This window comes from Schistosoma haematobium, chromosome ZW, assembly GCF_000699445.3.
Source record: "Schistosoma haematobium chromosome ZW, whole genome shotgun sequence".
In the NCBI taxonomy this organism is placed as follows: domain Eukaryota; kingdom Metazoa; phylum Platyhelminthes; class Trematoda; order Strigeidida; family Schistosomatidae; genus Schistosoma; species Schistosoma haematobium.
The window spans coordinates 16,315,989-16,341,587 of NC_067195.1; the positions used below are offsets into that span (position 1 = coordinate 16,315,989).

General features: G+C 32.1%; 1 protein-coding gene across 1 annotated transcript; it reads right to left on the bottom strand.

The window, feature by feature from the left end:
- Nucleotides 1–1,837: 1,837 nt before the first annotated feature.
- On the bottom strand, nt 1,838–24,411 carry MS3_00002883 (uncharacterized protein). The gene is made up of 6 exons (XM_035732563.2): nt 23,831–24,411; nt 21,236–21,532; nt 13,309–13,520; nt 9,642–10,613; nt 6,799–7,324; nt 1,838–3,575 (listed from the first exon to the last, which is right to left on the bottom strand). Exons 1-6 carry the CDS (start codon nt 23,994–23,996, stop codon nt 3,202–3,204), a joined length of 2,547 nt encoding a protein of 848 aa, XP_035587087.1. The 5' UTR covers nt 23,997–24,411; the 3' UTR covers nt 1,838–3,201.
- Between the last annotated feature and the right edge of the window lie 1,188 nt (nt 24,412–25,599).

The following is a 25,599-nucleotide window of genomic DNA, read 5'->3' on the forward strand; positions in this document are numbered from 1 at the left end:
ACCACGATCTAATAAACTTAAAGTGGAGTCCCGTTTTTCTCATCGAGTAGTCAATCGTTGGAACGCCTTACATGAACAAGTGGTATCAGCCCCATCAGTGAATACTTTCAAGGAAAAGCTGGACCTTCACTGGAAAGCAATGTGTCAGGATTAATACAGGTTCACCAACCTACTATCTTTATTACTGAAGACTGACTAAATGTAGTGTTATCCTATCTCCTAATTTTGCGGAAAATTTTATCCGTTTTGGGGAAATTTTTGGGAAGCCGCTATATAAATTTTTGGGGAAATAGTACAAAAACCCCAAAATTTCCTCAGGTATACGGATTTCCCCAAACTCTGGGAAAGACCATTTGACTTTGGGTAAACCCCGAAATAGGGCCCCAATCTCCGGAGATTGGGTACTTAGTAATAATGCAAGATATATCTCTTATTCCACATTGATTTTGCAGTTGAATTAACGTTAAATAATGGCTTTTGCCATGCTTCAGATAAAGTCGAACGCCGTCTAAACACTAATTATGCACACGTCTTATCACAAACTACTCAAAACTTCAGTGCATTTTTGTAGTATGTCAATATTCCTGAAGTCACTGTTAATTAGCTAGTCAAACCATTCTTTAACTAGTGTAGCGTGTCTATTTACGTAACAGATGCCTTTTCACAGTTCATTTCGCTATGTTTCAGTGTTTATGCTTTCATAAATACCTATTAAATTATATTGAACACTGTTCGTAGGATTTCTCACTTTCAGGAGATTTATCTACCTTAGCTTTCCGGCTCTATATGTTACCGTTGTAAGTTAAAAGTAGCAATGTTAGGGGCTTCACCCTCTCAAATTCCTTTGTACGGCCGAGAGTGGGGAGAGTTAGCTCTCCTTGAAATGCCCACATGGTCACGCCTATACAGCCACTGCTAGGGAAGTCCTACCAACTTTCTTCTCGCGGTGGGAGTGTTGTTTACTAAATTGAGAGGACGAAAAGCGAATATCCGGCGCCTTAACCGGGTTGGTGGACACGGAGAGCCCACCCAGAGGAGTTGGAAAACCTTGAGTCCAAACCAATTTTGCACATGGGCTGCAGGTTCCTGAAGGAACAAATGGCACATGAACCTATTGTTGGTCACCGTCTACCATGGGATTGCATCTGCTTACGTTGCTCCACTTCCTTGTGGACTAGATCTTGAGGTCGGAGGTTCCGGTTGTGTCCCTCTAAGAAAACCACCTGCTTCGGTTTGGGCACTCGGGCAGTAACACAGTCCACTCACAAATCAAGTGACTTGTGTGGCGCATATGAATTCGGTGCCTCTTTGTACAAATATTTTTGGTGTTCAAATAAATCATTATAAATAATTTTCCTTCAACCAAGTTGGTGTGAAGTTTTGTCAGCTACATAGTTAGAGTTGTTTTTGATTAACGGAAAAACATCAAAAATAGATAAAGAGCGCATCTAGATGGAATCGTGCTTTGTGTAAAGGGTTAAGATTATTTTGGTTGTTAGAGTTGATTTTTTAGCTTCTTAGCCGCAACAGTTCAAGCACATTCACTGAACATTATTTCACCAGAGATAAAAGGTTTGATCCATCTAATTTCGCCAAAGATTTATCCCTAAATTTATGCAATAGTTTTACTACACTACAACACGGTAAATGCTAGCTGAGAACTGACTTCTTAGGAATCTGGAACGAGTTCAGTTAAACGAGTGACTGAAATCTTATATGCCTCTTTATTTTTTTGCATATAGTAATTGAAAACTTAAGGATTAAAACCTTCGAAATTCTATATAAATTTACAGCAACTTATTATAATACCAACTATACACAAGAAAGTTATCGAAGTAGCAATAAACAAAAAGAGCAAATCTGAAGTTTTCAAAGTATTTGGACTTTTGAATTCAATACCAATATACATAGTAATTGTCTGAATATTAGTGGTTGTGTAATACTTGTAGAATATCCACCATCATTTGTCAGAATCATTATAGTTCGATTGCTGCCAATAGTAATTAATTTGTGAGTGTTTACTTAAAAAAACGGATCTGAATCTCAATTACCAGACTATTTTTTTCCCAAAAATCATTTCATAGAACTTGTTATACATTGTTTGACTAACAAAAAATATACAAAACTAACTGTTTGCATATAATTGCAACCCAAGAAAGATGAATACGAATTAAATATACTTATATTAAATTAAGGAAGCAGTTTTGAATCTAAACGACTATATGGAAATTGCATTTGATGAATACTTATATGTATAGTTTTAGCTCAACCTTCTGTATGTTAACAAGCTGACTAATAATTTGATTTTAGTGTTTCGAATAATGTTTGATAGGGGGCTTATTATTTCGAATAACCCAAGATTATTCAGGTAATAAGTGTTAATTCATTAATTGGTCACTGACGTTTGTCACACATTTAAATACTTGTTATTACTTTAAACAACAGAATTAAACAGCCGCTATTGTCAAATTGATTCAATGGACAGCTTGTTGATACTTTTTAAAAATATTAAAATGTCTGAAATGAATCTACAGTAGAATAGTTAGATTTGGTGGATTTATCCGAAGTAATAAAGGAAGAAGATTATCTGCTCACAAATTTGGTTAGGTCTTTTGATGCTAATATTTATTCGATAGATCGGCATAAGATAGAAATATTTAAACACATCAGCCTGAAGTTAAATAAAGTTTGAATTTTGATTAAGTTGAACAGAACACACATAGTAAAGCATACGTCAACCAAATTTACAAATCAGAAACCAACTTGTTTGAATTTGTTTATCTGAAGTAAGTAACATTTGCCATTAGATATCTGATCTACACTCTTATTTGTTGATATCTACTAAAATGATCTTGGAGATCAAAATGGATCAGATTTTTTAAAGAATACTGAAAATAACATAAAAAGTTTGGAAATATATAGTAACTAATTGTTTAACAAAAAGTGGTCTTTTTGAAGGAATATAAACATGTATAAGGTGACAGGTTTTCTAAAATAAAAGTAATAATTTAATGACATGAGATTTTGTTTAGCTGAAAATCACCAATGTGGTTTAAACATTGATTTAGAGCATATATTGCACATATAAATTAAAGGAATGAATGATTCTTCAATGCACTTTTCTTATCCTGTCTGTTTGTACTGATTGTATCTGTTTGGATGATTTCAAGTAGACTTATGATCTAATTAATTTTCTCCATTCTAAATGATCCTTGGATAAAGATTTATTCTTGAATTACTATCTTTTGTGTTATACTTTTCTGTAGGTCTATAAATTGTACAAGAAGTGTGCGCTTTATTGACGACTGAAGAATTTTCAACGCTGTCATCATCTTCATCGTAGATTATTTGTTTCTCATCCGAGAAACTTATGGTATTGCTTTTTCGCAGTTTTATGGTTTCATTTCGTGATTGTGCTTGGATTGTATTTGATAACTGACTTACATAACCAGTGTGAATGCTACCATCTTGATAAGTTTCAGAATAATCTGTTGAACACTGATATATCGGTGGTAAACTTCCAATTTGAAAACTGTTTGGCCATTGCATGAAAAATACTGAACTCATTAACGGACCTTCAAACAAAATGTAAAGTGGTTTATCAAACGGTCAACTTTAAATAAAATTCAGTGTTCACTAAAATGTGCGATACTGAGTTTGTAATGGCTTTGCTTCGTTAATCGATCACCTCGATAACCGTTATAATATAACTTTCAACGGTGTTTGAAATCAGAAGCGGCAACTACAGTTTATTAGCGGGTAGCGCAGATCACAAAGCCATAAGCACATCAAACGAATTTCAAGCAGAGGAGAATATGTATGTGCAAACAAATACCATAGGCAAATTTATAGTTAAATCTCATAAGGGCACAGTAAGGTAAAAGAAAACCTAATAGTAGGATTTGAGTACATATATACCTGGGGAGGAGAGTGAATCATCAAGTGATACTTAAGGGATCAACATTTTAGCTAGATTCTGTTATGTGATCTAGTGACAGTACAGTACAAAGAAATATGCGAATTGTTACTGTTCTAATAACATTATCTGTTAATTAAGTTAATAAAAGGGCTTAACCAAAATTAACCACAATTGAAATTGGTTGTAAGATAGTTGTTATAATTTCTTTGTCACTGTACACAAATATGAGCGTAACAATTAAAATACCCATTATGATATTAAGTAAAAAGAGCGGAGAAATCTCTTTCCAACTAGCACTACAACTCCTAAATGATGCTACCGAAGAAACTAACTCAGTGGTTACGAAAGGCGGTGCAGAAAACATTTACTGCAGATAAACTGAATATGGTTTTCTGTAACCACACGACAATAAAAACCATCAATAAAGATAGATTGCTTGAATTCTTCACATCCATATACATTTACCAATTCAACTGCTCCATTGGAACCAGCTCTAAAGTGTGTATCATTCGGCAAGTACATTATCACATGGCAGAACACCATCCATCTAAGTTGAGCAAAGGACAGATAAATTTGATTAAGAGTTCCATTCTCGCTTACTTGGTAAACACAGGTCACTAAGTTGACTTGAATAAAGATTTTAAGGTTATCCACCATGTTCCATCACGTTTACCACATGGTTCACGAGTTCGTCTGTTGCATATTCCTGAAGCTATCAGAATCGATGTTCACAAATTAACTTTGGGATCCAAAAGAAGTTTCTACAATCGCTCGCGCCACCATGACCATCGGTATCGGAGTTAGTGCTTATCTGGATTTTAACCCTTTCCTTCAAAAGTATTTAAACAATGTTCTAATTTCTTCTATTACTGTATTTCTACATATTTTCAACATTCATCTCTTGTTTCTTACATAACTACTATATTACCGACCTTTTATCGAAATATCTTGTTAGCTCTTTTTATGTATTATTCAATGTGACAACTATTTGATTTTCCAGATAATTACTTTGATTGTTACGATCCTCTTTCATCCAGTTATTCAATACTATTTCATAATCAAAGTGACATTATATAATTATTGCGTAACACAACAACTCGACGAGAGTTATTTAATTGTTGTAAATCATACATAAATATTAGCGTAAGGCAGAGATGAAAAAACTAAATGAGAAGGGATTTCTCCGCTCTATTTGTTCTTTTTATAAGCATTTCAGAAGGTTATAGGAAACGCTATTCAACTCAAAACTTTTCATGATATCTTCAATGATGTAGGTGGTTTCAAAGCAAAATAACACAGGTTTTCAAATGTTGTGAAGGTCTATTTTGTTCCAAACTGTAACCGCATGTGACTTGGCATATGCAAAATTTCTTTTCATCAAATATAACACATGTAAACATAAACTAAGCACCCGAACCTTTGAATCACACTAACTGAATCATATACTGGTGTCTAATATCCAAGACATTCAAGTTAATTGTCGAGAAAATATTAAATCACTAGGATTATTATTCACATAAAAAACGAGCGAGAAATTAAGGTCACAAAACTGTCAAAACTGAGAGAAATTACAACTATTGGTTTATTTAGTAGTTCTGTGACATCAATGATTACAGTTTTGTGCTAATCTGGATTTCAACTTCTGATCTACTGGTTTTCCGAAGGCTATACATTATCAATGTAGTTCAGTATCTACAGGAAGAAGCTTCTCTTTAGAGATTTTTGTGAAATGTGATATAGCGTCTACATCGTTACAAAATTCCGGTCGTAATATACTCACTGCTTAATTTAGCAGAAAATCTTCCAAAGGTCCCGGGCTCGAACCCTGAGCGTGGGATCGTGATTGCGCATTGCTGGTGAGTCCTTTACTAGGATGAAACGATCGTTCAATGCTTTCAGGTTTTCAATGATGGTCTAACACTGATCAATTCATGATCTCAATCAGAAAAGTTTCCATTACCAATCCATTCTTTCATCTTTTTAACTTATGAGCGAATATTGTTCATAAAAGACGATGAAAGATAACCAAGATATCTAAATGCTACTCATATCAATTAGTTATGTTGGACACAGAATCAGGGAGCTCTAGTTAACCAAATATATAAGGTTTTTTATTAAGGATACAACTTTCCAAATGAGATTACATAAATAAATGTCAATTTTCATCGAATAACAAGTATCTATAATATTATATTTCAAAATAACTACTTAATTCTCACAAATCCTGACCATGTTTTTCATGACAGCCAAGTATTACTAATGTTAAATATAGAGATAAATGTACAAGTTTAAATATTCAAATTTATAAAAATATATCATATTACACTTCATATTTAAGGGGTTTCTTTTATGTAGGTGTAAACATAAGTGTAGTGATCTGTATTGTTTTACAAAGAAAACATGTGTCATTTCAATTAAGGTAAATTCTATCATTTCGTTTGGTTAAGGTTAAATTTTAGAGGAAATATATTTGATTAAAAAGAACTAAAAACGGTTAAAGATTTTGGTTTAATTCACTGAAATCCGATGACAAATGACTACATGGATAAACGTTATTCACCGGTAAATTTCATGATCATTAAATTATTTTCAGACTATGTTGTGAACTCCACAAGTTTTTATATGTCACATATAATGATCAGAATAACATCTGATATTACCAGAGAACTGTTTGGGTTAATATGCTAAGATTATCAAAAGAGCTAACAAGGGAATTCTCCCATGTTGTTCTTTGTTATGTGTAAAAGATTACAAGCAGTATGGCGGGACATAGTTTATATCGTCAACCCGTGGTGATACATTTACAATACGTGTAATATAGTATATAATGAACTAAAGTGAAATTAAAACAAGGCTATCAGTTGACAATATCAACTTACATTCAGTTTGTTGTGATTCCATTTGATTGTAAGACTCTATTTGTCGATCATTTGTTCCAATAATAATCGGAATGGGTAGTAAAAGATCGTGATGAATACGAGCAAACCGTTTAAACTCCTTCTCTTTACCTCGTTTGCACTGTTGAAATGTAATAATTTGAGGTTTCTTCGACATTAATTCATATGTACCATTGCTACTGCTACCTGTTTCATGCATATAAACAAATTCCATAAATTTATCTGGTTTAACTGAAGCAATATCACTCTCTAAAATCCATTTAGTGACCTTCAATGGATGCTTTAATTTTTTCAGTTTGAAACTAACCAGTCCTAGACTGTATGCAATGTCTATACATGAACAACCTTCTAAACCAGTTGGCGGTAACGAAGGTAAGTGAAATGTATGCTCTAATGCAACTCGTAATAAGTGTTTTTCAGACGTAGGACGCTTTCTCATTTCGCCACTGTAAACATCTCTCTCCTCTTGAGCAATAACACGGTGAGTCCAGTCTCGATAAGTTATTACCTGGGGAAAAAAGGAACTATATTTATATAGTTTGAAATTGTCTGAATTGCATTGCAAACCTGTAAGAAATTTGTTGAGTGGATTCACAAATCACAAATTCAGCAGTAATCTTTCGTTGAAATCGAAATGTTGTCGTTCACTATGATGTATATTAATACTGTACATACTTTGCAAAAATTAATGTCCCTAACATGATTTCCAGCTTACTCAATTTGTACTTTAGAAAAAGAATTTGTTTTCAACCATTTCGTATGACTTGAATTGATTAGGTTTGTGTTTATTTTAAGATATTTATTGAAGAAATGTGTCTTCGATCACTTTTAAGCTGAAATCAGTCTAATGAATCAGATGTTTATGCAAGACATCCTATTTCGTTATTATTAAGGGTTAATTGAGTACTAAATTCTAGATGGATTGGTAAAGTGAGAAGTTGTGGCAGATAAAATCTATTTTCACTAGAAATGAATCAAGTTTAACCAGTGACATTAGATGATCACTGTGTTAGTCTAAGAATCAAATGAAATTAAGATTATGAATTACTGGATTCCCAGTGTGATGTGTGCGCTACATATGCGGACATATATAAGTAGTATGTAGCAGGACTTGAAAGTAGAATGCTTACCAGTAGAAGATTGGAACAAAGAGAGAAAAAAAGAAAACAGCGGAAGATCAGAATAACAACGGGATTGAAAGAATGATGAGTATATAAAGGACAACTCGGGGAAGATATGCAAATGATATATTTCATGTATGAGTTTCCCGATCAAGTCCTCCTTCATTATATTAGTCAGTGGTCTTTAAGAGTAGTTCTTATCAAATGAACTAAATGTTTCAGGCTTTGTACATGATGAGCCGGTGTTTATACATTACTGAAGAAATCAGTACTACGATGAATTAGTTTAACTCTCGTTGGTCTTTAATAATTCCCCAAATATTACCACTCAGTAATGGAATTCAGTTTCAGTAGCCCGTAAGGACCTTATTTTCAAAATATAGTATTAGGGAAAACTAGACTCTAACACAGTATAACTTACAAAACTCACAGTCAGTAACCTAAAGAAGTTTATAATATTTGTATATTTTCCTGGACTAACCAAGACAGAAAGTGGTGTTTATCATTTTATTACTGATATATTCAAACGTTGCATTTTCATACCCATTACATTTGATTATCAGACACATATCACTAGTTATATGCCTCCTCAGCTAATCATAAATTTTGACTTATGTGGAAATTGTAAAAACAGTGATCGATTTCAACATTTTGGATATGTAATCTATATATTAGTGCTTTAAGTACTGCTACTATCATTACATTTGTCATTATGATTAGTTGTGTAAATGTACATAATAACAGAATGTTAGTTATACTAGCATATATAATTTCTGTCTACTGACCAAGTTAATCCAATGTAAATAATAAATAGTCAAATATGAAAGTGTTTCTGATGTATATATTTCATACATTCAATTTCACAGACAAACGAAGTAAAATAAACGTGAAGTAGAGAAGGTGATTGTTCCTGACAGAGTAAAACAAGTGACTATTTCTTGAAATAATGAAGTCACCTAACTTATATTATTCGAAAGTAATGAAGTATCTGCTTTCAATGTAACATATTACGAACTTAATTACTATGTAATAATAAAATATCGAAAGGAATCCACTTAAAATATCAGATTTCTGAATGATCGACTGTCAAATAGACAGTGTATTTTCGAAGATTTGGTACTAGACATTCTTCTATGATATTTTTTAACCATATTCACATCTGGGAAAATTGAGTAATTTACTAAACCAATGCACGGTTTGTAAACGCACCGTCTCAATGACAGCATATGTACTGTACTGTACTTGTTCGCTTATGTAATATTTCAATACTGTTATCAGGGATGTAAATATCTTTCTAATAAATACTACTGAGTATAAGCGAAACGAATCTTTACGTATCTTATTTGTAAAGGTCATGTATCTGATGGCTTGTAAAGTGAATTGTACCGTTATTCTACCTAAATATGGGTTCACTGTGTTCACTAATCAATAATTTTTTTATCAGAACATTGGACAATCGATTTTAAATAATGATCAATAAGAAGCTGGTTTATTTATATTTTTCTTTAGCAAAAATATTATTTTCAAACTGAAACCAAAATAATTACTGATTACATAATTTACTCAATATTTTACTTAATAAAAAGAAAATAAATTCAGACAAATTATTCACTACAGCTTGAATATTCCGAGTTAATATTATTTATAACTGCTAATAGTATAAACTCAAACTAGATACAGGTCTCATATATAAATGTTACATACCTGGCGTAGTACTAAAAATATTCTGTGTCGTTGTTTAACATATCCTGACCACCATATACCATTAAGTTGTTGACTCTCGTTACTAAATTTTTGTCGTATACAATCTTCTAAATAATATGAAACAAATGCTCTTGCCAATGGACTCCATAAGTCTTTTTTGCATGAACTAATATTTGTATTAAATTTTGCACACCAATTCAAATCACTCGACATACCATTGAGTGATGGAGCTATCAGAAGAGCAAACGGATCTTCCACTAGTAAACTTAAACATGCTGTCAATCGACTGCCTGGATTAAGTTGACGTTGACTGACAGTTAATCTGCAAGAAATTGGATATCCTGTTTGAGCACCAAGACATGTACGTGGATATATTGCATAAGATGAACCGTATGATTGAGAAATCCATGTAGAAGGTAATGGATATGGATTATCACTGCATCGTTGTACAGTTAGTGTTGTTTTACTTAATGAATTATATAGTGCCTTTTTCATTTTCGTAGCACGGTTAAAATGGGGTTTACATATTGATTGCATGCTATTGTTATTTCGATCATTTTCACTATTTGGATATTGGTTCTCATCTTCTGTTGATTGCATAGAATTTAAATATGGATTACTTTGATGAGAATCATTTAAACAAGAACTCAACGAATATTTAGTTAATTTAGTCGTATCATCTAGATCAGTGTTAGAATAAGCACTCTGACCTAACGATGATAAATGATCTGGTATGTAATCATTTGTGAAAGTGGAATCGAACACTGAATTTTTCTCAATTAGTTTTTCACTACTGTTATCATACTCATCTAGAATATTTTCCGTTTCATTTTTACATAAATTTGATAATCGTGAACATGTTCTTGATAAGTTTATAAATTTCACTGTGTTGCTACTAGATGATATGAATTGATCAAAACTGCTCACATAATTTCTGGTAATTGGAGGACAAGCCAATGTACTTGGAATCACCTGTAAATTGTAGACAAAAAACAAGATTAAAAAGACTATTCTTTTATGGCATTAAATTGATTAACTTCTCTGAATAAAGGTGAACTATACGATGAAGTTTGCGACTCAATTTCGTGGATTAGTTAGAGTTAGACATTAACACTATTGGATGCTGGCTCAGAGGTCTAGTGGTTAAGCGCTCGCTCACGAGACTGATAGGTCCTAGGTTCGAATTTCGCGAGGCGGGATCGTGGATATGCACAGCCTAGGAGTCCCACAGTAGGAAGAAACGGCTGTCCAGTGCTTCTAGGTTTTTCATGATGGTCTAGCTTCAATTGACTCATGATCTCAACTATCCACAAAACCCCTTCTGATATTAATAAATAATTTATAACATTCGAGCTATGGTTATGGTTTATGGTTAAGAATCGAGAATCGGATGTAGAGTTAGAGTACTGATATACTGCCCCCAGATGCCCTGGTATGGCCGAGAGTGGGGTGGGCCCTCCCTCCCTCTCGAAATGCTCCCACACGGTCACGCGTATACAGCTTCTGCCAGGGAAGTCCTACTCACTGCCTTCTCGTGGCGGGGGTGTTGTTTACGAAATTGAGAGGACGAAAAGCCAATGTCCGGCGCTTTAACCGGATCCCGAACCAATGGTGCACATGAGCTCCGGTATCCTGCGGGAACAAATGGCATATGAACCAATCGTTGGTCATCGGCTACCATAGGACTGCATCTCCTCACGATGCTCCACTGCCTTGTGGGTCAGACCTCTGGGTCAAAGGCTCGGGGTGTGGCCCCCTAAGAAAACCACCTGCTTCGGTTTGGACACCCGGGCAGTATCCCAGCCCTCACACAAATCGAATGGTTTTTGTGGCGCATATCTACTTGGTGCCTCCTTGTACCAATGTTTATGTGTTTAAATAAATAAAACTGATATACTAATCGTAAAGCCTAACGTCAACCATAATTCATAACCTTAAATCTTAAAACATAACTGCAAATCTTCCTATAAATCTTGGTCTCAACCCTAATAATAATTTGTTATTAAAATATACCACTGTGATCTCTGAAAATATAAAGATATTTTTATTGGTGAAGTTATTCATCATACAATCAACAGTTGACAATTCACCAGTAATAACATCTATTTTGTGATCGGTAGATGACATGTTGTCTTGATATATACACCCTGAACTTGTAATGATTCACTCATTTATATTTGGCTTGACAGCATAATTCAGGTTTACTGATTCTGTACTTTTCTGAAGTTTGTTTATTTAAAAAAAATACTATGAATGTTCGCGGCGTAGAATGTTCATTTTTCTTTTTGATTAAAACTATAACTTTTAATTAGAAATAAATATTAACTACATCCTTCGCGAGACTTAAAACACTAGTTTACGACAACTGTTTACAGAGTTGAATCCACGAGTCGATCTAAGCCAGAACATCATTAAAAGCCTGGAAGCACTGTACGGCCGTTTCATCCTAGTACGGGACTCCTGAACAGTGCGCATACATGATCCCGTACGCATGGATCCAACTGTGAAAGTACTCCAATTTCCACAAATTCTCATATTGATAACAATTGTTTAATTGATTGACGTGGTTATTTCACAATGTTCATATCAAAAATGAACATTTCTAGAATTAGAAAAGATTCATGTAATGATGAAAAAGACTCTTAAACTATCGATGAACTTACTTAGACTGCCATGATTACACTCTACTATTTTCCTAACATTAGTGTCCGTGAAAATGTCTGAACCACCTATTTTTCAACTGTGCAAACATTTCAGTTAACCTTACTGCTTTATATTTGTTTGAACTGAGTCGTTATAAATGTTAACTAAATTAAATAAAATAACAGAAACTTTTAATAATCACATACTTGTTGAGGATATTGGTTGCTAAGAAAATTTTTAAAACATAACATGGATAATTGTACATTGAATGTATATTAAAAAGAACATTTCTTGTATTCATGTACAAACGGTACCAGGAATTCTGTACTACAACATAATTTACAGTATTAAACGAAGCTCTTATTAATATCATTAATGATATCGTTAATCGACATTGAAAAATATGATTACTTGTTGATGACCAACCTTGAAGATCTTAAATTAATTTTGAGTCATCCTGTCAAGTCCCAATTAGGATAGCTCATAAAAAATACGTTAATCTCTTCATTATTTCCTAGTCAATGATCATTCATATGATTTTAATATGAAAAAAATATTACTTAGGAATTGTATTTTGTTACTGAGATTTATCAGTGCATATTTAGAAATATAAAAATAATACAGGTAATGGGCAAATTATGTTTGTCATGGATGTGCACTGCTCATAAGTTTCATGCTAGGAATTAATAGTTACCCGGAGCTTATTGATTTTTGTTAATGGTCTAGTTGAAATTCATTCATAGTTTAAATTATGAAGATAATTTTTAAGCATTTACTTTGATACCGAATAGCTCATTCAAAACTGAGCATTTAAACAATTCCAATATTGATTATTGATTTATTACGTAAGAGTTACTGACACAAAAAATTTTATTGATCAAGTATACGAACAAAGAAAGAGTTTTTCCAAGTACAAATCCTTTATATAGCGGAAAATGGATTGGAAAAAAAAACACCCAGTTAACTCAAATTAATTTCATTCAAGTAGTTAAAAGGAAAATGTTTCAATAATTCAGTATCATACCATCATTTTGTTAATGATCGTTTTACGTAAAACTTTTAATCCTTTATCCGCACATAATTGTTCCCCATTCGATAGTAATAGATAAACTCTTAGCCTGTATTCAATACTACCTCTTGAACCAACAAATGAACATGGACAAGCTTCAGGTAATTCAAATTCAAAAGGAAAGTATCGTTTACCAGCTAAAATAAGTTCACAACTTCCAGGGATACCTGTAATAAATTCAAGGAAGATACAAAGAGAAAAATTTATTTTATTAGAAATTTTGGTTAATACCAGGGAAACGGCTGTTTTCATATGCATACAGCTTACTCACTAACCCGAAAGCTCAATAGTAGTATCTATTAAAGTTGAATGCGTATGAATAAAGGTATAATAATTTAAGAAAGCATGGGGATTTATTTAGATTGTAATATTTTAACAACTGAATTCACGAGTTATTCTAAGCTAGACCACCGCCGAAAACCTGGACGCACTGGACGGCCGTTTTGTCCTAGTATGGGAATCCTGAACAGTGTGCATCTGCGATCCCACATATGGGACCCGAACCCAAGGCCTTCTGTCTCGCGTGCGGGATCGTAGATGTGCACTGTTGACGAATCCCATACTAGGACGAATCGGCCGTTCAATACTTCCAGGTTTTCAATGGTGGTCTAGCTTAGATCGACTCATGAATTCAACTGTTTGAATTTAAGAAAGCATGGTCATTTTCAGTGTCATAGGTTCCTTCAATGATATATCTCAAGAAGACCATAAACCAATGACAGAAATATCTGTTGTTTATCTACATCCATCAATTACAATAAAAAGCCCTTTGAAAACGGCAGATTCGAATAATCTAAAATGAGAAAATACACAGTTCCACCGTTATACGATTTAAGTCACATAAATGAATAAGCTTCCTGCATCTGTACCACAAAGTATTTGCGATCGTTGATCACTTAGTAGTAATTAGTGTCTAGTTATCAACATTTATCAAATGCTGAAGATTAGGTTACTGCTTAACAGTCCAGTAACTTTGTTTAAGTGGAAATTCTCTATTGATTGATTGGATTTCCATCGTTTTATTAAGATAAATGTGAACCATTAAGGTTTATCCTGACTAGATAATTGGTAGATACAGTTAAATAAACCTACAGTCTTAATAATCCAGGAATATACTAAATAATGATCACATTGTGATTTAGTCAAACTCATTTTAACAATCGTTAGAAGCATCTATGGCATTGGTAGGCTGTTATTTGTTCAAATTATGTGTCTGTTGTATGAATAACTTAATTTGATTTACATTAACTGAGTACCCTCCGAATACAATGTAAAACGAATTTTTTGTGTGAATATTAAATCTAGTGGTAGTAATATTTTACGATGAATGATTTGATAATAAACATCAGTGAGAGGTCAAAATAATCATCTAATCTAAAATTGTTTAGTTAAATATAGGGAAACACTTTCAAGTTAAATTACCAAATACCCAGAATCTCCATTAACTGTGACTTATTTTTTGTACGAAAGTATACTTGCACACTATTTCAGTAGTGTTTTTTAGAGCTAACTGTAACACTAAACCACTTTTATCGTTTTTACCTTGGAAAAACAATCAGGAAATAATCAGCTGATCATTTATACTTTTGAGACTTTAAGAAAAGATCAACTAGGCTTTGAAGATGATTTCAAAAGTTATAGGGAAAAGCTGATACAGAATATCTCACTAAAATCCGAGAACCATACAGTATATAGTTAACTTGCAAAAATATCAATCAGTTGTCTCAAACTTGACTGTTCCTTTTGCAAATCTCAGTCCATCGTCTCAGATTTGTTTGTGTATTTTCATACCAATTTCTTTCCGTTCCCGTTGTTTCCTTCTCGATCTTCTACCAAAATACATTCTATTCCTGACTATCGTCATATACTACTTATGTGTATATAAGTAGCGCACACCACAATACAATACAAATGTCAGTAACAGAATCATGATGATATTGAAAAGAACGACAGTAAAAGCTTCTAAATTATACCATCTAGCTCAAGGACCTGAAAAATACTTAAAGTATTCACCGAAACTGTAAATCTCCTCCGTTTCGAAATTTCAATATTGTCATTGCCAAAGTTGTTACTTAACACTCAAAGATATACAGCTTTTGAAAAAGTGTAATTAATAACTGTACTTTATTTACAAGGAAAATTAGTGTTTACTTTTAAATTAACTGAAATCGCTCTAGCTAAGTTATCACTAAGCTTAAGGAAACTAATTCCGAACCATTGCTCACGGCTGCTAGCTCATTTATAATTAGACTTTAAAGTTGAAATCTAACTTTTCACATCTCTTACTTCAGTCAGTGGACGATTTTGGTCAATATCTGTCCTACGTAGCTAAGATGCACTAGTCATAGCTTCTCACTTGAGCTTCAGTTAATTCGTTTTGTAATATATATTCATACTGAATAAATCACATAAAAACTATCTCTAAGAATATTTAGTTATGAACATATTTGCTTGTCCAGGTATATATGGTAGGATATTTTAGAACTTTATATAATCACAAATTTCTCAGAAAACCCTTTTACAAATAAGCAACTTATGGAGAAATCAGATGGCCTGATGAGACTATCTTCTCAAGGAAACTTCGACCATTTATGAGTAACATATCAGGGAAAATTTACATAAACCAGATATGATTACTTTACAAACTGAAAATATGTTACTGAGATACTTTGCTCACTAAATACTCAGGAATCTCATTAATATAGTTTTTGTAGAGATCGTCGTTGAGAAAGTAGTAATCCATCTTAAAGGAACTTAAATTTACTCTAAAGGTTCTATTTAAAGAAATGGGATGTTAGCTATGAGCACCTTCTTTTATGAATTATTTACAATAATATAAAGATACAAGAGCGTGATCACGTTGCTGAAGATAAATTCCTTGTATACTGGAAATGAAAGAATGACATTTTGTATGAGGTTATTGTAAGCTATACAAAATGACTTCTATATCTTAGAAAAACTTCCCTCCATTTCCACTAATAAGTTATTCTAATAATCTATCATCAATGAACCACTACAAACAAAATACATCAGATTCTTCATGCAAACTTATCAATTCTCTATTATAGGGGCGTTTCACTACACAATATTTTATGAGGCATTTAAATATAAAAAAGATAATGAGGAGGATAGCAGATTTTTAATTGATGTAGAAGTAAAATTGAAGAATTTTGCAGACGAGAGAATTAAGAAATGGTATCAGTTCATGGAGTCATTGACTACTGATCGGGTTGATGATGACACATTACCTGGTTGAGGTAAGGAAATTAACCGTAATCTGTAGCTAAAGAATTTGTGTGATATGGCTTGTATCAGTCATAAAGGTCAAGATCCATTCACTCTTCCACCTTGAATCACAGTATTCTTTTAGGTAAACTTTACATTTCCATTTTTACCAATGATGTACCCAATGTTTAGTTTTTCTCAGTATCATTGCTGCTAAATTATTTGGATCTCTCTAGCTATTGATCTTGTCATTTACATTTGATCATACTAATGTGGTATGGTAACTTGGGCCAACGCACATCCATTAGGCTCTATATTCGTGATGATTGACCAACTTTGAAGTAACTGGATAATCTTTTATCATTAAGTCATCAAGAAATGTTTTTTGTTGTTGTGCCTTTTATGTTCTCTCAGAAACATCCCAAAATCAAATTTTAACTGAAAAGGTACTTTTATTTAAACAAAATTTCAACCAGTCAATATTGGTTAATAGATTTTAAAATAAATAGCTGTGAGTTTCCAAATACCCGACACTTGTGCTCTTCGTATTTACTGAATAACTGGAATATATATATATATAACTCCATAACTGAAGTCTTTGTTTTGACAAAATAATATTTTTTATGTCCACTTGATGTTGCTTTACTTTTATCTTCCCACTGTTATTCAGGACTGCGACTGATGAGTCTCTTATTGGCATATGTGCATCTTGTGCGGATTGCCTCGATATAGCCCTAAGTCACAAGCTTTTTAAGCAAAGATGGATAATGGCTAGCAGTGGAAACCAGGACGCGTGTTTCGTCCCATTTGGGACTTGTCAGCCGGGTGTATCTGCATCACAGAGTTGATGTTCACTCCGGGACTCGAACCCAGCACCGTTCGCTTCAAACACCATCGTGTTATTCACTTAGCTACTGAGTCCTGATAGCCACCTGCTTGTGCACCTGGTGTTGTTTTACTTGTATCTTCCCATTGTTATTTAGGACTGCAATTAATCAGTCTCATGTTGGCTATGTGCATTTTGTGCGGATGACCTCGATATACCCTAAAGTCAGAATATTCTTTATGTATATGATTAAAACAAATAAAATAAAACTGTGATATTCTCTATTTAATATTTTGTTATTCAAAGTTAATCATTCACTACTTAACTTCTATATTTCAGTATACAAATCGATTCATCTAACTTATATCCTTTCTTACTTCAAGATAAATGAGTCATTATCATCATCAACATCATCATCATCATCATCATCATCATATATCTCTTTGTTATTATCGAAATTTTGTCTTATTTTTCTATGTTTATCAAGTCATAGATGACAAGTTACCGTTTCAGTCTAATAACCTTATGTGATATCAAAAAGAAAAAAAAAGAAAAATAAGAACTGATCAAATTTTTTGATGTTTAGTTGCTTGTTTGTGTGTTCACAAAGAAAAAAAGAAAAAGAAAAATGGAGCACAAACTGACGTTAAACAAATAAGTGCCATTTATCAATTCTTTTCACGATTTCAATTTAACATTGTTTATAAGAGTGAATAAAACAAAATATATTTTGATTCAGATAGCAATTTTTTTTAATTTTGATAAAAAACCATGTAAACAAACAGATAAATAAATGATTTTCAAATGTGATATAATTTAGATAATAATAATAATAATAAGCTTAACTTAATCTGAACCATTTCATCCTGGTATTAATAAGGGATTAACATGAGAATAGGATTATCCTATGAAAATAGATGAGTAGAAATGTATATTATTGATATCGATATAATTTCTGAAGAATATGAGTATGAAATTTATTTAGAAGTTTGACTTTATTAGCTAAAGCATTGAAACCTTAGATCTTGAGCATAAAACATAACATTCTTATATCGTTGAATAAAAGTGGAATGTTCTGCTTATGCCTAGCTTAAATGATTATTTCATTTCATAAATTATACAAGTTTTACTTAATTAAACGTTCTTGGTACAGCTTCAGGAATCTATATCAAGTCTAGTTATTATTATGTACATAATTTTAATACATAAAAGAACATGGTAGATACTGATCGCTGTTAGAATATACAGAAAGCGTTCTGTTTTTGTGATTCATCGTATAAATCATTAGTTATCTGAATACATTGGAATATTCAGCAAATATGAACCTGAAAGTGTGATGCTGGTTAGCGTAGATGTATGTTGGAAAAAAGCATAGGATTATTCCTGATTAACAGTTGAACTGAGCTTCGTTGGTAGATTCTAACTATCTGATTTGAGTCTTGGCGACTACCATAACCATTAGTTAGAGAGGTTATACGACATAGTTTAGGAAAGGTTACAGTGACCCAAGTGCGTTCACTCTTTATCTTCTCTTAGGTTTTTGAGTTTAAAGATTGTCGTATACATTTTGTATTCCAGTAATTCATTCTTTCTTCTGAGATCATATTGTCTATGTCTAATCTTTCCTATTGCCAGTGATATAATTATTACTTCTACCAATCTAGTGTTTGTTTTTAAAATTTCGTCCTTCTTTGCTGAAATGGTGTAGAAAATTGTGCCTATGTACATATGTGCAAGGTCTTATATTGCTTATCACTGACTGGCTAGTTTATATACAAAAGGAATTTATCGTCAGTATTAGATTCGAAAATAAATCACATTACAAACCGATTTAGTGGCAGTAATAGGTGTTCTCAAATTTAAAAAAACTAAACTGTACACAAAGAAAGTAAGTCACTACAGGTAGCAAAATATTAGAATGAACCTACATTTGGCTAAAATTAAAGATTTCAGCGTACTTATTTTGTTGTTACGAAGTAATGCTAATTGCCATACTTGATTTATTATGACATGATATTTTAAACAGGTTTTTAAAAGAAAACTTACTTTACGTTCATTCTATAAGATTATCCTAGACTTACTGCAGCATACGGTAGGTGACATGCTGTTGATAATAATTATTTGTAATTAATAAACTTCTACTTCGATGACATTTTATTTCTTTGATTATAGGCAAATATGATGTTACAAACTATAAGATAGTCCATTATTGTATTGATTGTTTGAATCATCCCATTGATGTTTAGAACTGTAATTGATTAGTCTCTTATTGGCATATTTGGATTTTGGGCGCATTGCCTCGATATTGTCCGTAGGTTACAAGCATTATAATCTGAGATGGATGGTGGCTAACAGTGGAATCCGGGATTCATGTTTCATCCTATTTGAGACTTGTCAATACATATGCCTATAGGAGACTGATCAATTGCAGTCCTAAACATCAACGGGAAGATTCTAAAAACCAATACACAAATGAATTAAACTTCACGTCATTGCACAAAGCAGTGGCTATCTGAAATCATTAGCCACCATCCATCTATGCTATAAACCATAACAATTCAGATTGTTGGCCGTTTGTGTTGGAGGATACTTATGCTAGTATTTAATAGATATTTTTTTGGGAGGTAAATAAATTATTGTATCAAATGCTGCATTTTAAAACAGCTACATATGTCTTCAATCCTTACTTGTTGCTTTTAAATAAAAAGACTTGCAAGATTTACATGACTAAAAATTTCATTTCATTAATCAGGTTTATGGATTAAAATTGAACTGTGCTAAAGAAAATTAATTCAGAAAGACAAGAATAACAAATGTATCAGAATAATCTAAATTCATTTATTTCATTGATTCTTTTCAACTGCTTAAAACCTAGATATAATAATACTACAATACTATTTTACATGTACGTGCCGAAGCACATAGATTGGAAGAACAGAAAAAAGAGTTATAGTTCTCGATCGCAAGTAAGTTATAACTAGGAGGTCAATATGCTATCAGGAGATCGATAATTCGTCAACTATTTGACAGTGAACAAGATGGTTTCATTTCGTAATCCTTTAAAATTGTCGATAAACAAACTGAATATTATATCTCGATGTGACATTTTAGTGTGAATATAACTGTAAATAGCTGATAAGAAACCACGAAATAAAGCGAATTCATGTTAATGTGTCTTAACTATTGTTTTCGGTTTTATTCAAATTTGTAAAGGGAATCAATTTAGTAAAATCATTAAATATACTGGTACCTTTTATACATTTATTTATTTGGAACATAAACATTTTGAAATCATGGTGTAAGTTAAGATGATTACTAAAGTGGGAGATAAAATGTATGACCAATTTAGGTACATTCAACAGTTTTAACAAAAAATTGAATCTAGAACCCTTATTTCGACGTAGTTGAGACTCGTCATCTTGAAGTACCACTATTCCAATCTTGGTATTAATGCTAGAACTGAAACGCATTACCTTTCACCTCAAATTCCTAAAGCCTTATGGACTAAGCTACTTATTTCATAGAGTTACTAACTTATTTAATGAGTGTAATGTTAATATCATTAGTATTATTGGTTTGAGTTAACACATTGTTCATATTATGGACTGAATTTTGTCCGGTCTTTTTTAGCATAACTACATTTTGCTTATAGCGACAAGTAATTTATTCCAAAAAACTTACAACATAAAGTGTATATAGAAGCAATCCTCACAGTGATATATTCGATTTCGTCACGAGACATATCAATTGTTGTATTGATCTAAGAGGTTTATTTTTATTATTTCCAAAAACTACTGATTTTCATAAAATCGCAAACACAATTTAACATACCTCCTCCAATTAAAGTTGAATTCATAGAACAGTAAATTTCTTCGTTAACAGTTTGAAATGTCGGTACAAGTTTATTGAATCCTTTCATAGATTTACATTTTAAACGTGTTTGTAATATTTCAGGATCTACTGGTCCATTTATACCCGATATAACACAACCTACGCCTTGATAAGACGGAAAGTTTTGTTGTAATGATTTTCTCTCTTTTGTCCAACCCTTTATGAAATGTTTAGAAGAGAATATCTTCTTGTAAGGTGTGACAACAACTCCTCTTCCAAGCAGTTCCACTTGCAAAACTGAAGTATGATAAACAAGTACATATTCTCAATTTTTCACAATAAAAATTGTGGATCTAAATAAGTATAAACATCAATGGCATAGTGGTTAAAGCTAAATATTTTTTTATTTTTCAGCACTAAATACAGACTTAATTTTATATATATATATATATATATATATATATATATATATATATATATATATATATATATATGTCTGAGGCCATGATGAAAAACTCATTGAAAAGAAATTTTCTCGCCTTATTCCTCGCTTCACTAAGTTTCAAAATGAGAATTTTCACTATGATTGATTACAAGTTCAAACAACCATAAGTGATAGTTAGGATTAAAGGAGAGAAAGATGATATGACACAGGAAGTATAGATCTTGATCCTTAAAATGAATGTATAATTGCTAGTGTAGATTTGGGCTTAGAACAAATTATTTTTTGATTGTGTTAAGAGGGTCTAAGTTTATCACTAAACGGGGCTTCCATAAAGTTACGAAAGCGTTTATGACCATTTCTATGTAAGGATCAAAAGCTGTTTTAAGACCAAGCTTATGACTTGTTTCATTTATGTGTTTCGCATTCATGAAGCACGATTTTCTTGTCCGTACATTTATTGGGGCACTGAATGCTAACAGATTATGCAGCTATTTATATACATGTTCTATCATTCTTAACTGTAGTGTTCCGCTACTCTTCCACATGTACGTGTGTCTGAACACAAATGCACATGCATGTAATTACATTTTAAGTCCTTGATTGGTATAAATTCTGATACTTTCCATATTATGTAGTTTTTTCTGTGCCTTATTTTGAATCATCTATTTTCTTTTTGCTACAGTGACCTTTATTAGTTTTAGTGCCTTGAATAATGTGTGTGATCAGACTGTTCGAAATATATAGTATAAATACATCATATTTTTAAAATAAACTCCATCTTCTCATTACGCAAACTGAAAATTTGTAAAAGGGCACTAATAATTTAATTTTCTTTAATTCTTTAGTTATCAGCGATTTACTAAACACAATTCAAATATGAAGTGGGGAACTGTTTTTTTATAAGCAAGTGTATTGTCTGTGCTTATTGTCTGATGATTACGTATAATAAACTAGAAACAGGCATACTGGTTTTCTTAAAAAAACCCAAAATTTCAGAAAGAAATACTAACTTTAATGGAAATATACTAAACATGTATGGAAGCAGTGTTTAATTACACAAAAATATGAATTCTCGACTGTATATTCAATATAATCCATATCCCCTGTTACTCTTCGTGGAGGAGCATAGGCCGACCACCAGCAGATATCTCCTTGAATTATTAATATTATACATACAGACAGACATTAATTTGAAGATAAAAAACTATGAATACAACTGTATTCAACTGATGCGTTTAAAAATTGAACGAAATAGAAATTAAAGATTTCCTTAACAGATATTATCAATAACATAATACTAATAATTTGATCAAGTTATTGAGGAATTGCACATTTTTACTAGTAATGAACAATACACAATATTATTAGCTGAATTCATGAGTCGATCTAAGCTAAATCACCACTGAAAACCTAGAAGCACTGGATGGCCGCTTCGTCCTGGTATGGGACTCCTCAGCAGTGAGTATCTACGATCCCGCAAGCGAGACTCGAACGAAAGACCTTTGGTCTAGCGCACGAACATCCGACCTCTAAACCACTATGCCGGTGTCCAACGGTGATGATGTCTAACTTCAATCGATTCATGATCTTGCACAAACCTTCATCCATTGTCTGAGTAGTCCCATAGCTTCCAGGTTTTCAGTGATGATCTAGCTTGGATTGACTCATCAATTCAACTATTCAAATGACTACAATCTCCATAAATCCTAATTCTGATCATATTCAATATCAATGGTTGAGATCATGAGTCAATTTAAACCAGACCATCATGAAAAACCTAGAAGCACTGGACAGCCGTTTCTTCCTACTGTGGGACTCCTAGGCTGTGCATATCCACGATCCCGCCTCGCGAAATTCGAACCTAGGACCTATCAGTCTCGTGAGCGAGCGCTTAACCACTAGACCTCTGAGCCAGCATCCAATAGTGTTAATGTCTAACTCCAACTAATCCACAAAATTGAGTGACACACCCACCATTGTCTTCAGTGAGTTACTATTTCACAACAGACCCGGTTGAACTCCACTGTTTACTGCTTCTCACTAGAACTCCAGGAAATACCTCTTGGAGACCGTCACTAGTGAGCATATGTTGATTATAATGATGGTTATACAATATGGTTATAGCAATAATAATTATAACAATTACTTACTTTGTATACTTAAAGCTTCTTTAGTCTCTAGATAAACATAACCATGAATTAATTGTCCACTAAAACATACCGGTAGAATAGATGAATCTAAAATAATATCTAAGAGAATACGTTTTTTCAGTTCATCCATATTTACATTTTTATATGTAATATATGCATTAGACATTTGAAATTAGTTTTCTTATTATTTAATCACAGTATAATCGAAATATAAAAGTTAGCCGCTGTTTTGTTTTCTTTTCTTTTTGTTGTTTTGGAACGAATTTCAACATAATGTACATAATTTCTTTCTAGCATATACTTTAAGTACCGGAATATTAATGATTGAATATATTATTTTTCTTTTCTAAATATGATTTTATGTCATAGTTGAGATTGAATGTTAAAAGTAAAGTGGAAACGTTTAAATTCTTTATATGAACCCAATGTACATATTAAACTGTTCTCAACAAAAGTATATTAATAACCATTTACTCTTTATATATACATATATATATATATATCTGCATTGAAACTTGAATTTAGCACTTCATTAAAACAAAACAATATTAGTAAGCATAAATGTGAACTGATAGTTAGGTATTCATTGTTATTGGTTAATTTTATTCATGTGAATCACACACACACACACACATCTCTTCATCATAATTTAGTTGGATAAAAAAAATAATGACAAAGAAAATAATAATTTATATCGGATTACATGACTTATTATAAGTATCTAATTCAAAATAAAAAAAAGGAAAGGAGATGGAATCATTGAAAAAAAGCTTTAACTAGTTCTATGTGTGTGATTTGAAAGTCTTAACTAAAATAGATGTCCAGTCAAATAGAAACAGATTGTGTAATATAAGGATGTTCATATTACTCAAGCACATAATACAGTTGTAAATAGTCCAATGCTGTTTATGTTAACAAGACAGTTATACAATATGTAGTGATCAACAATATATAATGTATATATATATTCGATACTGGTTGTCTGGATTGATACTAATATTTATGTTAACATAGGTTATAGATATACAACAGTCAATGTACATATAACACTCAAAACATTTCATTATTAGGACGGTAAAAACAAATACCTATTCACATACCTATATACAAACATACACAAAGTGAAACGATATTGACCAAGTTCACGTTTACTAGAGAAAAATCAACAAAACAACAACTACAACAACATAACATTGAACACATTATTCCACTGAAGTTTTTTGTGTGCACAAAATCAATATAACTAGTGAAATGAGTTGTTAGCAATGTAAATCACTCATGTACACCTAACTGAATGTACCATGCGTTTTTATTTAATGTACATTATTATTATTATTATTATTATTATTACTATTATTATTTAAATGTGCAATATACATCCATTGTCATTTAATGTTATTTTATTCAAGGTTTCTAATCAAAAAGTTAGTCTTAAATAGTAAAATGACTAAGTGCTACCAAAAACGTTTTGACTTCACATATACTTTAAAAGTAATAATACCTTAATGTGTTTTGGAGAAGAAAAAAGAGAACACGAAGAAGAAGAAGAAGAAGAAGAAGAAAGAATACGTAAATTTGTTCAGTTATCTTGAGTTTTCATCATTTTTAAAGATGAAATAAAAGATAGAGAATTGTGTCAAGTTATTATGGCATTGAATATTGGATGATAAACGTGTTTACACTTATAATAAATTTAAGGTTAACTAATTAAAAAGAATAAAATATAATAATGTTTAAGGTGAAATTTCGTCACATAGTGCATAGGTAAA